Source organism: Microtus pennsylvanicus, chromosome 1 (assembly GCF_037038515.1).
Source record: "Microtus pennsylvanicus isolate mMicPen1 chromosome 1, mMicPen1.hap1, whole genome shotgun sequence".
Lineage (NCBI taxonomy): Eukaryota > Metazoa > Chordata > Mammalia > Rodentia > Cricetidae > Microtus > Microtus pennsylvanicus.
In genome coordinates this window covers 12,503,331-12,517,772 of record NC_134579.1, presented here as the reverse complement: position 1 = coordinate 12,517,772, position 14,442 = coordinate 12,503,331, and the positions used below count along the sequence as shown (strand labels likewise).

The 14,442-nt window shown below is 37.0% G+C and overlaps 1 protein-coding gene across 14 annotated transcripts in view; it reads right to left on the bottom strand.

Moving 5' to 3' along the window:
* Robo1 (roundabout guidance receptor 1) overlaps positions 1 to 14,442 on the bottom strand; it is a 1,008,387-nt gene that overhangs the window by 76,726 nt on the left and 917,219 nt on the right. For all 14 annotated transcript variants that reach the window (XM_075953430.1, XM_075953344.1, XM_075953840.1 and 11 more), the window contains 3 exons: positions 12,956 to 13,080; positions 10,536 to 10,707; positions 690 to 895 (listed from right to left, as the gene is read on the bottom strand). In XM_075953430.1, the coding sequence (XP_075809545.1) occupies positions 690 to 895; positions 10,536 to 10,707; positions 12,956 to 13,080 (503 nt within the window). The remainder of the gene's footprint in view (positions 1 to 689; positions 896 to 10,535; positions 10,708 to 12,955; positions 13,081 to 14,442) is intronic.

Sequence of the window (14,442 nt, the reverse complement as noted above, 5' to 3'; positions counted from 1 at the left end):
CGTCGGTGGCACACAAAATCAACTGTGATGTTGATCCGAAACTCTAAAGAAGCCACCTAGACCACAGAGCCAGGCAATTGAAGCAACTGTTGATCCCAGCCTGATACTGTCGTTTCATCTCTCTCAAAAGCCCGACTGACCCAGACCACAAAAGAAAAATTGAAATCAAAACAATGTAAGGACTGATACAAAAGAAAAATCAAAATCAGAGCAGCTGGTAAATCCCTACATTTGTTTCGACAAATCTGTGGGCTTTTACATTTTCATGATTTGAAATGTTAGTGCATGGCTCTATGAGGGCCATTTATGTGTATGATATCCTGTAATTGCAAAACACTGAACCAAAGTCATCACAGAAACACTGCTCAAGTCCACTGTGCATAAAACAGTACTAGAAAATTTCCCTTTCTAGTGTCCTGTAAAATGCCTTGTATCAGACCATACACATGGAAGGCATACCACCTCTTAGGTCCCCAACCATTTTATGTCTCCCAAAGCACTTCCTTCTACCTCCACAGGACCTTAAATTACTTGCCATGCCTCAAATCACCTTAAGTATACACAGATGCATAATAATGAAATGTATCTTATTTAGTATTTCCTCTAGGTTATTGTATTTCAACACTAGTTGCTGCCGTTAAAAATAAAGTGGAACCAAGGAGCAAGTCCACGACATCTTTGAAAGTTACCTTAGCATATCGGATCTGCAGCATGCCGGTCTCCAGCTGTTTGATCCGAGAATCTTGGGTTGAAACAAGGACTCCATCCTTCCTCCACAGAATTGTGGGCACTGGACTGCCTGTGGCTACACAGCTGAGGACTAAAGTACCATCCACTGCTACAGTCTGATTCACAGGACCTTGTCGAATGACTGGGGGAGGCCGGTCTGCAATCACTGCCAAAAGAAACAACAGGAAATAGATTTCTGCAACTGGAAGCAATTTTCTAATCATCTGAGCAACAGCCATTGCTGTAGGCTTTGAAAAAAGAAACTAAAGATAATTAAACAAGTAATTAAAGGGGAGACATGCATTATTCAAAACGCATTTACATGATGCACTGATTAGGAATATTAAAATGAGATACAGTGTACGCCGTTCAAATGACCAACTAGGCCTGAGCCAGTTGCATTATCTAAGGACTGATCTAAGTGTTCAGAAATTAAACAAGAGCTGTGGCTGGTGAAGAAGGCATATAGTATTGAGAATAGACTACTGTAAACATGAAAAAAAAACAAGAAATAGAGACATTTAACACATTTATCCCATAGATATGTAATTTAGTGAATGAATCAAAGCCAACTTGATTTCACAATTGTTTTGTCTCCAACAACCACCATCACCATGAAATGAAGCTGCCATGCCAGAATGTTTGACAATTTTGGATTTAAAAATGTGCTTTGGACTCTCATTTATAGAATTAAATTTGCAATCTTTTTATCTCAGAATCCTCTCTCTCTCTCTCTGGGATGTATGTGTATGCATATGTGTTTCCAGGGGTGTGCACACTCGCACACGCGTACACACACGTGGATCTATGTGTCTATGTGTATGGTGTGAGGGCACACATATGTGGGTGAGTGTGCATGCATGCCTAAGCAAGTGAGTGCAGAGTCCAGAGGTTGATGTTGGGTGTCTTCCTATACTGCTCTCTGCTTTATTTATGAACTGGTCTCTCCCTGAACTACGGATCTAAGGCTTTTGCCAGTCCAGAGATCCAGCTTGTACTGGGAATCCCCTCTCCTGTCCTGAACTCTTGGATTACAGTTTAGGGCCCCACCCACTCAGCCTTCACGCTGGTCCTAGGGACATACTCCATTCCCCACATTTGTGAAGTAGGTGCTTTATCCTCTAGGCAATGTCTCTAGGACTTGGAAATAAGTTTTCTACTGAAATATATACACAGCTTAAAAAATAACACTATCGAGCTGTAATGGATCCAGGGACACTGGGAATCTACCCAATAGCATTGTTTGTAGGCTAATCAAACAAGATGACTGAAGACGACATCCAAACTTAGCAGCCTCCACTACCCCCTCTTAGACTCAGCCAATTCTGTTTGTTTGCTTGTTTCTAATTGAAGATAGACTTTTTTTCCACACAATATATTCAGCTTACAATTTCCTTCATCTCTTCCAGATACTCCCCACCTTCTCACTCATACAACAAGCGCATGCCTTTTTTCTCTATTGCTTTACAAAGAAAACAGGCAAATAAAAAGACCAACCAAGATAGAGCAGAACAGAGAGAAAGAAAAAGCACAGGAAGAATATGCACACACAGACACATTGCCCAGAAAACTCCAAGACTGTTTTTTAAACTAACTTTAATCTACTTTGAAAAGGGACCAACAAAACAATTTTTATTATAAGTAAATAAAATTATTGTAAAATATAAAATGCCTGAAAAAGGCTATATCTTAAATCCACTATTTTTTATGAGACTCTAACACAAGTATAGAGGACAAAGGACAACAGTAGAAAAATGTTCCCATCTCTTGACGGAGGCAGCTTATCAAGCTCCATTGATTTAGTTAAAATGAGTAAGAGCTGTGTGTTCAATTTCAGGAAATCGTCTTCAATCATTAAGCTTTAGAATCTTGACTCTCTTAAAAGCCCGGATCCAAAAGTTTAAAAAAGGAAAAGATGCAAATATACGAGAGAGAATTCTAACAAGTTGTCTGATTAAAGGAATCTGGCTGCCAGGGCAACTAAATTTTGGATGCAATAATTTACAAATCTGGATGTGTCATTTTCAAAGCTTCATGCACCAAGGATTTTCACAAGCTGGAGTAACACTTCAATTTGTTCCTCGTTTATCATGCAATGATTATTAGTTTTATGTGTTCACATTAAAAAAGCAATTAAATGAAATCAGCAACTGTGCACTGCAATTCAGTTCCCCAGTTCTCCCCACACCATCCTTACTCCAGCAGCATGAGGAAATCTCAAGACTGGAGTTACACTTGGCAGGAGTGTTTTAGACACTACGCTCTTGGAAAATGTAAACCAGCAATTCCTTTGCTTAGAATTTTAAAAGTCTTCTCTGTATTATCTGTGGAGGCTTGCTATCGTCCAATTGCAGATTTCTTCTGCTAAACCCACCAAGGATTTCTAAGAGCACCGGTGCTCCCCTGATTATCAGAATGAATATATATTTCCAGACATTAAATGAATTAGTAACAGAGGGCCTCACTCCAAATGATAATCATTATGACTACTACTAGCATGGCTTATATTTGGTAGTCTTGTTATATTTAGGAACCGTAAAATGTCAGGGTCTATTATAATTAATATCTCATTACCCGGAGCTCCTTTATAAGGTATCTGGTGTAGCTCCACAATTCTATCCTAACCCAGCTCATTGATGGTTTCTTTCACTTATTTCTGCATAATAATTTCTACTGGGTGGTTAACAAAAACAAAGCAATGAAAAGATCCTTCCATCATCTGCCACCCATGTGTCGTTTGCTAAGTTCTTTATATTCTCAAATCCCCACTTTTTTGTGTGTAGTGTTGTTTCTTTGTGTCTATGTGTAGTACGTATGCATGTGTTTATGCATGAGCATGTCAATGCATGTTCATGGAGAACAAAGTCTGATCTCCTTCCTCACTGCTCTCCATTTTACTTACTTAAGGTGTCTTGTTGAGTCAGAAGCAGCACAACATAGACTAGCCTAGGAAGCTGACTCACCCCAGGGATTCCATGCTACTGCCTCCGGAGTGCTGTGATTACAGGTGATTCTTACATAGGTTCGAAGAGTCCAAACTCTGGTCCTCACATTTGCAGGGTGGTTTTATCCACTGAGCCCTCTTTCCCAACTTCTCCATTTTTAAATCTATAAAATGAGGATACTAATAGTTGTTCAAACTAGCTTAGGAGATCTCCATGGGTACTGAGATGAAATAGTAGTCATGAATGTGCTTAGGTGATTGCAAAAGGCCAGACATTCACATGCACTGTGCAGTGTCGTCGTTCCTTGTCTGGCAACAGTTAGTATAGAAATCAGAACTGAAAAAAAGATGTAGGACTTCATTAAAGCTCTTGCACACTTTTAGGTACAGAAAATAAAACTATGAAGTTTTCATTGATGGGTAAAATATAAGGAAATGAATGCTCCAGTTTATATCAACAAATATGGTCCATTTATAAATAAAATCTAAATTCACCATTTGTAAGACAAATTTCAAACCAGTGTCTAATATATTACACTGGAATTATGAGAAAGAGATATCAGGCAATGGAATAGGGAGTATAAGAAGCAGACTATGTTTAATGAAGCAAATAAATACATGGATTTTCAGGAAAACTATACAGATGGTGACTGGTTCACATAAAAAATTCCCACGTGTCTCTCAATGAAGATCAAAGTAAACTCTACAACTGTCATCCTTTTGCAAGTGCTCTAGAAGGCTATATATTCAAATTAGAGATTTAGGATATAAAGTATTATAGGTAATTCTGTATCGTCATCCCCTTTTGGGAATCAGAGGCTGAAATTTTGAAGTTCAAGTGGCTTGTCTAAATCAAAGGAGCTGGAGAACGGTCCCTTTATGCTGTATACCAGCTTTATCAGTGAGGAATACACGTGTTTTAAAATAACGCTTGCTATTCAGTGATTTTTATCTCTCTTATAATCTCATAGTAAGCAGTTATTAATGTGCACATTCAGTGTTAGTGAGGCTGGACCACAGACACAGGCACCACTCCACAGACAGTTACTACTCCCATGCCTCATGTTTTATTCTGCTTTTGCCTTTATTGTGTTTGCCAACAACACAGAAGGTCAAGAAGATAAAGTCAAATAATATGGAGAACATACTCTCTCTACAAGCCACCAGGTTGACAGAGTTAGTGCTATAAAAATATTGACATTGCCAGCACGCACTATGAATAGCCCAAGCTATGAAGGACAAGTCTACGGTTGTTTGAATAATATTAAAGAACTCAAAACAAAACAAATAAACCAAAAGACTAAACTAGTATATAGCACAAAAATAACAGGTAAAATCAAACCTCAACAACACATACATACAAACTTCATACGAATCCTCACAGAAACTGTGAAGTTAAACAAGATATTTACTGCTGAGAATAAAATGGCTTCTAGAGATTTTTTTTATTTGAGATTTATTTATTTTATTTTGTGAATATGAATGTTTGTTTGCATGTATGTATATATACCTCTTATATGTCTGGTTTCCACTTAGGCAACCAGAGGGTTCCAGATGTTCTTGGGTTATAGATAGTCGTGAGCCACTATGTGGGTGCTGGTGACTGAACCTGGGTCTTCTGTATAAGCACCAAGTGCTCTTAACTGCTGAGATTCCTTATAGTTTCAGGATAAAATTCACAAATATAGAAACTTTTTCTAAAATGAAAGTAAAAGTTGTATATGCTACATCAACATATAAGTGATTCATAATAATGTCATATTAGTTGTTATATAGAAATGTTGGTGTTTTTATAATTGTACGATATTAAATTTTATTTCTTTTTATGTGTTTTAAATGACAAGCCTTCTTTTTTAAAGATTTATTTATTATGTATGCAAAATTCTGCCTCCATGTATGCCCACGTGCCAGAAGAGGGTGCCATATCTCATTACAGATGGTTGTGAGCCACCATGTGGTTGCTGGGAACTGAACTCACAACCTCTGGAAGAGCAGCCAGTGCTCTTAACCACTGAGCCATCTCTCCAGCCCCCATGACAAGCTTTCCTTATTCTTGACAATTTCACATGTATACAATGAAAAAATGATCCTATCCCCCTTCTCTCCTCTAACTTCCCCCATTTCCCCTCTGTATTGTATGGTTTTTGTGACAACTTGACACAAGCTAGAATCATCTGAAAGGATGAAATCTCAACTGAGAAACTGCCTACCCCAGACTGGGCTGTAGACAAGCCAGTGGAGCATTTTCTTAATTAGGGATTGATGAGGGAGGGCCCAGCCCATTCTGGCTACTGCCATGCCTGGATGGTAGCCCTGGGTTCTATAAGAACTGGCTTTCTTCTATAATCAGATTGGTGACTACCCTAATTGTCATCAGAGAGCCTTTATCTAGTAACTGATAGAAGCAGATGCAGAGACCCAAGCACTGGGTCAAGCTCTGGGAATCCTGTTGAAGAGGAGGAGGAGGGTTGTCAAGGTCATGGTGGGAAACCAACAGAGATAGGTGACCTAAACTCCTGGGAGCTCATGGATTCTACATCAACAGCTAGGGAGCCTACATGGGACTGACATAGACCTTCTACAAATAAAAAGTAACAGTTTTATAGCTTTGTCTGTTTCTAGGGCTCCTAGCAGTGGGTTTAGGACCTGTTCCTTTTGCTAGATTTCACTTTTGGGGAACCTATTCCCTATGCTGGATGCCTTGCCCAGCCTTGATGCAGGGGAGGAACATGGTCCTTCTTCGACTTGATATGTCATGCTTTGTTAATTCCCATAAAGGCCTGCCCAGATGGGGCAGGGTACATGGGAAATGGGAAGAGGGAAAATAGGAAGAAAGGGAAACTGTGATGGGTATGTAAAATAAATGAAAAGAAAATTTAATTAAAAAAAAAGATGAAGTAAAAAAATAACGCAGTCTAAGCAAGCCATGAGGAACAAGTAGTAAGCAACACTCCTACATGGCCTCTAAATCACCTCTTGCCTTCAAGATCCTGTCCTGCTTTAGTTCTTGCTTTGATTTCCTTCAATGATAAACAGTGATTTTGAAGTATGAGATGAAATGCTGCAGGATAATGCACTTGTACACTGTAAAGATCTGTTACTCATATTGGTTTAATAAAATGCTGATTGGCCAGTAGTCAGGCAGGAAGTATAGGCGGGACAATCAGACTAGGAGAATTCTGGGAAGAGGAAAGGCGGAGACTCAGTCGACATCCAGAAGCAGAGGAAGCAAGATAAACGCCTCACTGAAAAAGGTACCAAGCCACATGGCTAAACATATACAAGAATTATGGATTAATTTAAGATGCAAGAGTTAGCTAATAATAAGCCAGAGCTAATAGGCCAAACAGTTTATAACTAATATAAGTCTCTGTGTGATTCTTTGGGACTGAACAGCTGCAGATTGGGTGGGTCAGAAACTTCCATCAACAATGAAAAACTTTCCTTGCCAAGTTGCTTTTGATCATGTATTTTATCACAGCAATAAAAACCCAAACCAAGACCCCTCCAAACATATCTCCCTACAAATTTCATGGCTTTTTTTAAACGTGTGTATGTGTGTGTGTGTGTGTGTACACTCACATATGCACACATATGTTTGCATCTATGTGTGGAGGCCAGAGTTTTACTTTTGTTCTTTATTGCTCCCTGCAGTGTTTTCAAACAGGGTCTCTCCTGAACCTGGATCTCATTGATTAACAAGGCGGTAATTGGCCTACTCAGTGCTTAGCTTACAAACCTGTGCCCTTGCCTGGCTTTTTGTGTGGGTTTGGGGAGAATCCAAACTCAGATCTATGGGCTTATACAGCATATTTTTTATAGAGTGAGCCATCTCCCAGCCTACAAATCTTTTTTTTTTTAATTCTGAGAATAGAAGGAAAATTGAGCAGTTTAGTTTTTTTCTTATTTTATTAATGACTATACATATGCAATTGTAAGCATATGTACAACTTTTAAATTTCTTTCTATTAGATGGTCTTCAGAATTATGATCTAATGGCTATAATATGAAATATTTACCACAAACACATTTTAGGTCATTTTGAATTGCTAAAGTCAGGGAACATACAGTATATATCAAAGGCAAGAATAAGATACTGAATTTTTTGACAAAGACAATTCTGGTGTTGAAGTCTCACTAACCAAGACCTAGTTGTTCCTTGGTTGTTTCTTCTTGACACTTGAGACTATCTACTGAGCATTTACCACATTATATTGGGGTAGATACTAAGCAAATATTAACTAGACTAAACAGAAAATGGCTCAAATTTCATGGAACTTGTATTGTAATGAAAGATAGAGGCACACAATATAAAACAAGAAACACAATAAAGGATGCAATAAATCTGTGTGTAGATGGCAGATATAGGAGCATAGGACTCATATTTGGTGGGTTAGGGCAAACTCCTTGCAGAGAGTAAAATTCAAGTTATTGTAAACGTGTACAAAGGAAAGACACACAAGCAGTTTGACACAGAGAAGCATGCACGCAGCATGGCAATCAGAAGAAAGACTGCAGACTGTCAGGTGGGTCCATTGCACAGCACATTCCAGGACAGTAAACATCCCGAGACGTCCAGCCTACTCTAAAAACAAACAAGAAAACCAAAAAACCTGTCTTTACAAAATCTACCAAGCTCACTGTTATCTCCAAAAATCCATATCAAGACTCCCCTGTGAAAACATGAATATCTTACTTTGAAGTTAGGATTAAGAAGAATATGTCCACTGTTATAATAAGTTACTTACTACACAGACAATGAGGACATGAAATGGAGACAAAGGGTCTTTATAATATATATTCATTTATCTCTAAACTATGTTTGTCATTTAAATGTTTCTATATGGGGAAATAAAAAGACAGGCTATTTTTATTCTTAGTTACTACATTTCTAACAAATACTTCATAATAATCTACATAGAAACATTAGAAAAATTGAAAGAATTTATTAAGGTTGATTGATGAAAAGTTAACACATAAAAAATCAACTGAAAAATTAAATACTTTTCTCAAACAATTCAATAATGAAAAATTTATATATAGACATTTCAAAAATACTTAGGTACAACTGAAAAGTTTATACAAAAATTTATATCCCAAAATTATAGACACTATTGAGAGACTGAGAGATATTAAAGAAAATCTGAATAAATTGAGAAAGATATATGGGATATACATCATTTCTCTGAGTTGAAAACCTTAGATTATGAAAAAACAAATTAAAAATGTCTACAGCTTTGTTTGTATAGGGTGTGGACTCTTACGTGGCATTTATAACCAAGTTAGCAAAGCTAAAATAAGGAATTCAAAGAGTCTTTAAGCCTGATTACAAACTACAATAACCAAGTCTATATGAAGTAAACAGATCTGTGGAAAAAAGCAGAGAGTATGTATTGTCCACGAATCTAGGCTCAGTTTAATTTAAATAAAATGGCAATGTAGTTAAATGTGAAAAGTATGGTCTTTTCTAGAAATAATGATAGAACCAATAGATTTATGTGCATTTTAATCCTAGCATTGGAAAAGCAGAGACAATAGGATCTTGGCAGCAACCCAGGCATCCAGCCTATCTACTTAGCCAGTTCTTGGTCAACAAAAGACTGTGTCTCAAGACCAAGTAGAAGGCGCTTGAATAACAAAACCTGAAGTTGTCCCACAGTCTTTGCCTGCATCACACACACATCCACACAAATGAATAAAAGATACACAAACACCAGAGTCAATTAGGGAGAAGTAATAGCTGCCATATTTATTCCTGACTCTCCCTTCATTTCAGTCCCATCTTTCTCCTTGGAATACATGAAGTGCTTACCTTTTATGCTCCTTATCTAGTGCTTGAAATTAAAAAATATAAAATAATTCTAATATTTCAAATGAATCCAGTAATAAAAACAATAGGCATGTGACTTTAATTTCAAAGTCTTCTGCAGTAATGCTTTCTTGATTACACACATGCAAACATATATTATGTATATTACATACATGTTATATACACATAAATATATTTTTAAATATCTAAAATATATTTATCTAGTATATGTATAGGTATCTTGCCATGTAAGATAAATACATGCACATATATATCTATTTCACATATTTATATGCATTTTCTTTAATGAAATAAATATATATTAATAAATTAAAATCTTATAAATGTACATATACATGTGCACATGTGTAAATATATGTTTATAAGCAATTTAGAGCTTCTTTTATCTTGTTAAAAATCATTACATAATTGATTACATGGTTAGAGATTTTTTTCAGTTGTCCTGTCTTTATAGTGTATTTGCCAGCAGCAAATCAAGTTTAGGGAACTAATAAATAGAATGAACCAGACTACCAAGAGAAAATATCCTAGTGTTATTTGTCAGATTCTGGATTCTTTCTGTCTCATTAAATTGAGATACATGGGATATGCTGGATAAATATCATTTTTTTCGAGTCAAAAACCAGGTTATTAAGACTAAAAATAAAAAAAAAAACTATAGATTTAGAAGCTCTCAGTCTAATTTTTCTCAATTTAGAGACAATGGTAGAAATGGGGATTTATAGTAAGAGACGACAAAGAGACTTCCTCTTATTTTTTCTGGGTCTAAAACATGAATACTTTCTTGTGCCCAGCGCTTCAGAATAAACTTATTCATGAGGAATGTCTGAGCTTTAGGAATCTGAACAGGTGATAGAGAAGTTTAGCATGTGTTAGTTAAATAAGAACAGTAGCGTCACTATAGTATTGACACCAGCTTACTTTACACTAAATAACTGTAAGGAAGAAGGCAAAGCCTGCATGAAAACATGCACAGGCTCCTTCAGAGCTGAACATAACTTGGATATTTCAAAAGAAAACTTTTTACTTTACCATCAGTAACTTCCAAATAAGCCTTTGTGATGATGCTTCCAGCAACATTTAAAGTCTGACAGATATAATAACCCACATCAGACCGCTGCACGTTAGTAATCGTGAGGTCTCCAGTCTGGGACACTGAAAACCGGCTGGATGATTGGGGTGGCTGGTATGAGAAAAGCAGATTCTAAAACCAGAATTGGGGAGGAAAGAACAGAAACAAGTTAACAGCCAAATTCTAATTGTATGGCACAATTATTTGCATATGGCCATATATGTACAAATATATACATAATATATACATATAGATATAACTTAAATATTCTTTCACCACAAATCCACATATATTGATGTGCACATGTATAAATGCATATTATTAGACATAGTTTAATAATACAAAGCTCAATGAAGTTATATGCAAACTTTTACAGTTCTCAATATCAACATGCATATTTATAACCATCCATTTGAGATTAATATAAGAAGACTAAATATGTTTATGCAAACTATAACAGAAATCTTCTATTACATCTAAGTGGCTAACCATATTATTAACTCTAAGACCTTCAATATGTGAAGAAAATAGAATTTAAATTTACTCTTATAAACTACGATCAAGGATGTCATTTTGGCTCTATAAGAAGCATTTTTTCCAGCTGTCAATCACTAATGTTCTGGAACACTTATCAATCACTTAGTCATGGCATATCTTTTCCCTGTTAGAAGACAGGGATGCCAGTTATCCCAGGCAGTGGCGGTGCATGCCTTTAATCCCAGCACTCTGGAGGCAGAAGCAGGAGGATCTCTCTGAGTTTAAGGCCAGCCTGGTTTACAAGCGCTAGCTCTAAGACAGGTTCCAAAGCTACAGAGAAAAAAGAATACATGTTATAGAGTTTTTGAAATTTATGTAGAACTGAATGAAAAGATCCAAATTCCTAGCAGTTTGTATTTTTCATGGTGTTGTATTTCAGGAAACAAGTTATCCTGACCTGCTATTGCTTTGTTTTCAAAGTTTTGGTGCTATTTGCAAAAATCATTTAGGAAAGATTAGTTAATGCTCTATGAATCAAGTTCTAATGACCTTTTTTATGCAAAGCAATTTGTACTGTTGAACCAAAGTAAACAAATATTTTGGAAATTATTCAGTACAAATACCATACTAATATAAAAGACATCTACTGAATTATAATTTTTGCTAGAAAGGTTTTCTTTCATAATTCCATCCCAATTCTTAATATTCTATTAATATTTTGTCTTTAACTTGTTCTGAGCAAACTTAATCTTGTGAGACCAAATGGAATATGTTAGAGCTCACCAATATATTAGCATTCAAATGATAGCCTACATCTATAATGTTTGTAAATCAGAGTAAAATAAAAAGAAGGTAGCTGGCAGCATTGCCCATCAAAGATCCTGGAGTTCAGTCAGTAATTTATTCATGCTCTTTATATGGTCCTGTCTTCAGAAGCAGGAACATGAAATTCCAAACACAAGCCAGGCAGCAGTAAAACAGGCCAAGGAATGACCGTACCAAAAATGAGTGAGATTAATTTTTCACAAGTAAAGCATTTCACCTTATTTAAGAAGAAAAAAATCACAGGGATGATATGAGGAGAGATTTTAAGCTATGCAACTGCTCTTTGTATTAGGCTCAAGACTGACAAGATGGACTAATGATCAAGAGCAGTGTTTCTAAACCTTTCTAATGTTATGACCCTTTCATAGAGTTAATCATACTGTAGGGACCTCCAACCATAAAATTATTTTCATTGCTACTTCATAAGTGTAATTTTGCTACTGTTATGAACTGCAATGTAAATATCTGTGCTTTCTGGTGATCTAAGACGACCCCTGAGAAAGGGTCATTTGACCCCATGAGAGGTCACGACCTACAGGTTGAGAACTGCTGTTCTAGATTATGGAATGTTTAGAAAATAGGACCTAATTGCCACTCATGAGCACACATGACAGTTTTAAAGACTGGAAAGACTGAACTCTATGGGGCATGGTACTGATGCTAGAGAGAATTTTCCATCATCTGCTCCTTCTAGCGAACACCCACATAATAATCATCATATCTTTTTCAAATATACTTAAGTTTATTATTCGGATAACCGAATAATGGGAAGGACAATTGAATTCTACGAAGAGAAGAGCCTAGGTTTTATTTAACATAGACAGTTTGGAAATAAAATAAACCTTTACAAAGCAAAACAGTGGCTAATGCACATCACCCGTGTACTAAAATGAGGCAGAAAAATGGCTTTGAGAATTAAAAAAGGGACAACTTTCCCTTCCCTCTTAATTCTAAACATTTCTGAGGTATCTGACTTCCTTATTTCCAGTGAATATGATTGCTATATAACATCATGATCCTTTTCTTCTCAGATATCCGTATTTTCTTAAAAAAGAAAAACACTAGACAATAGTCATACCTGACTCCCCTCTCGCCTCCAAAAGATAGCTGGTTGGGGATTTCCAGTTGCTTCGCACTGAAAAGTCACAGTTCGTCCTAAGGCAACAACCTGGTCGCGAGGCTTCACGACAAAATGGGGAGGCTCTGAAGAAACAAAACACGCAATGAGATCATGTCACCACAGACCCTACTCAGTCTCCTGGTGTCTCTGGTGCTGTCTGTATTGTCTCCAACACGGTATAATAATCGGCCACTTCCCACCCTTCATCTAAAGTAAAATCACTAAGTGCATATTTATAGGATGAAATAGAGTCATATTCTAAAGAGCATTATTACTTAACCTAGACCTGGAATTAATCTCCACATTTACAAGAATTCATGAGCTACAAGCTGACCCTCTACATTCAAATCATACCTGAAAATTGCATGAATAAATATTATCTTTTCTCACTTAAAGCTGCTTCCAGGTGAATGAACTCTAATCACACATACGCAAGATCTCCTGATACAGGCAGGGACTTAAATTGCGTTAATTTACCTCAAAAGCTCCTGAAATGCTACCATGCAAATTAGAGCCATTTAAAATCTTCAGTCCAATTATTTGAATAGAAACGGATTTAAAGCCATAGTGGAGTCGCATGCCTCCTTCATTTACATGGGCAAGGGCATGTTCAAACAGAATATATATGGAAATGAGGGCAAATTCGAAACATCTGCTCACCCTGACATTAGAAATACTGCCAGCTTTGTCCAAACTGTTTGATTTATACAGACTTGAATGGCCGCTTCATTCAGCAGTCAATAGTGTCAGAAAATTGCGTCAGTTACATCGGGGGCAGTGGCAGCTGAAAGGTAGCCGTGCTGATAGAGCGGGCCCTTGGGTGGGGCGCGGGGAGCCTGCTTTAGGGCCAGGCTTTGCACAGAAAGGCAGTACGTCCCGGCTAAGTCCGTTTACCTAATGTGTACACTTTCCAAATCCACTTCTTATCTGCTGTCTGGAAAAGCTAATCATTCCCTATGATCTCAGTTCAAACAACTGCTAACAGCTTACACAGGGTAGGGCTCTTCTAACCCACTTTGCAAGGCCTGGCCCCTACTTGCCATTGTTCCCTCCAAAGTATTTTCAGTGGCTGACATCAGTCACTTAAGGACACTCCCTAACGCCAATCTGAATCGAAACTCAGATACAGATTATATCCCGGAGTGTTAGAGCACTGCTTACAAGAGCAAGGCTTCTTCCTTTTTCAAAGCTTTCTTATTAGCATATATGAATTAGACATAATGGTGGGGCTTGTTCTGACACTTTGACACAGGCATATGATGTGTGTGATTGGGTCTGCCTCCATCAGTCTCTGGTCCCTCCACTCTTGGTGGCCCCTGCTTCCTAGTCTCATGTAGAAACCATCCTACATTTATGACTTTGTTATCTTTTCCTATTTTATTTATTTATTCTTGGTAAGCCAAAAAGAATGTTTTGTTAAGTATTTGGAAAAACATTTTTCTTTT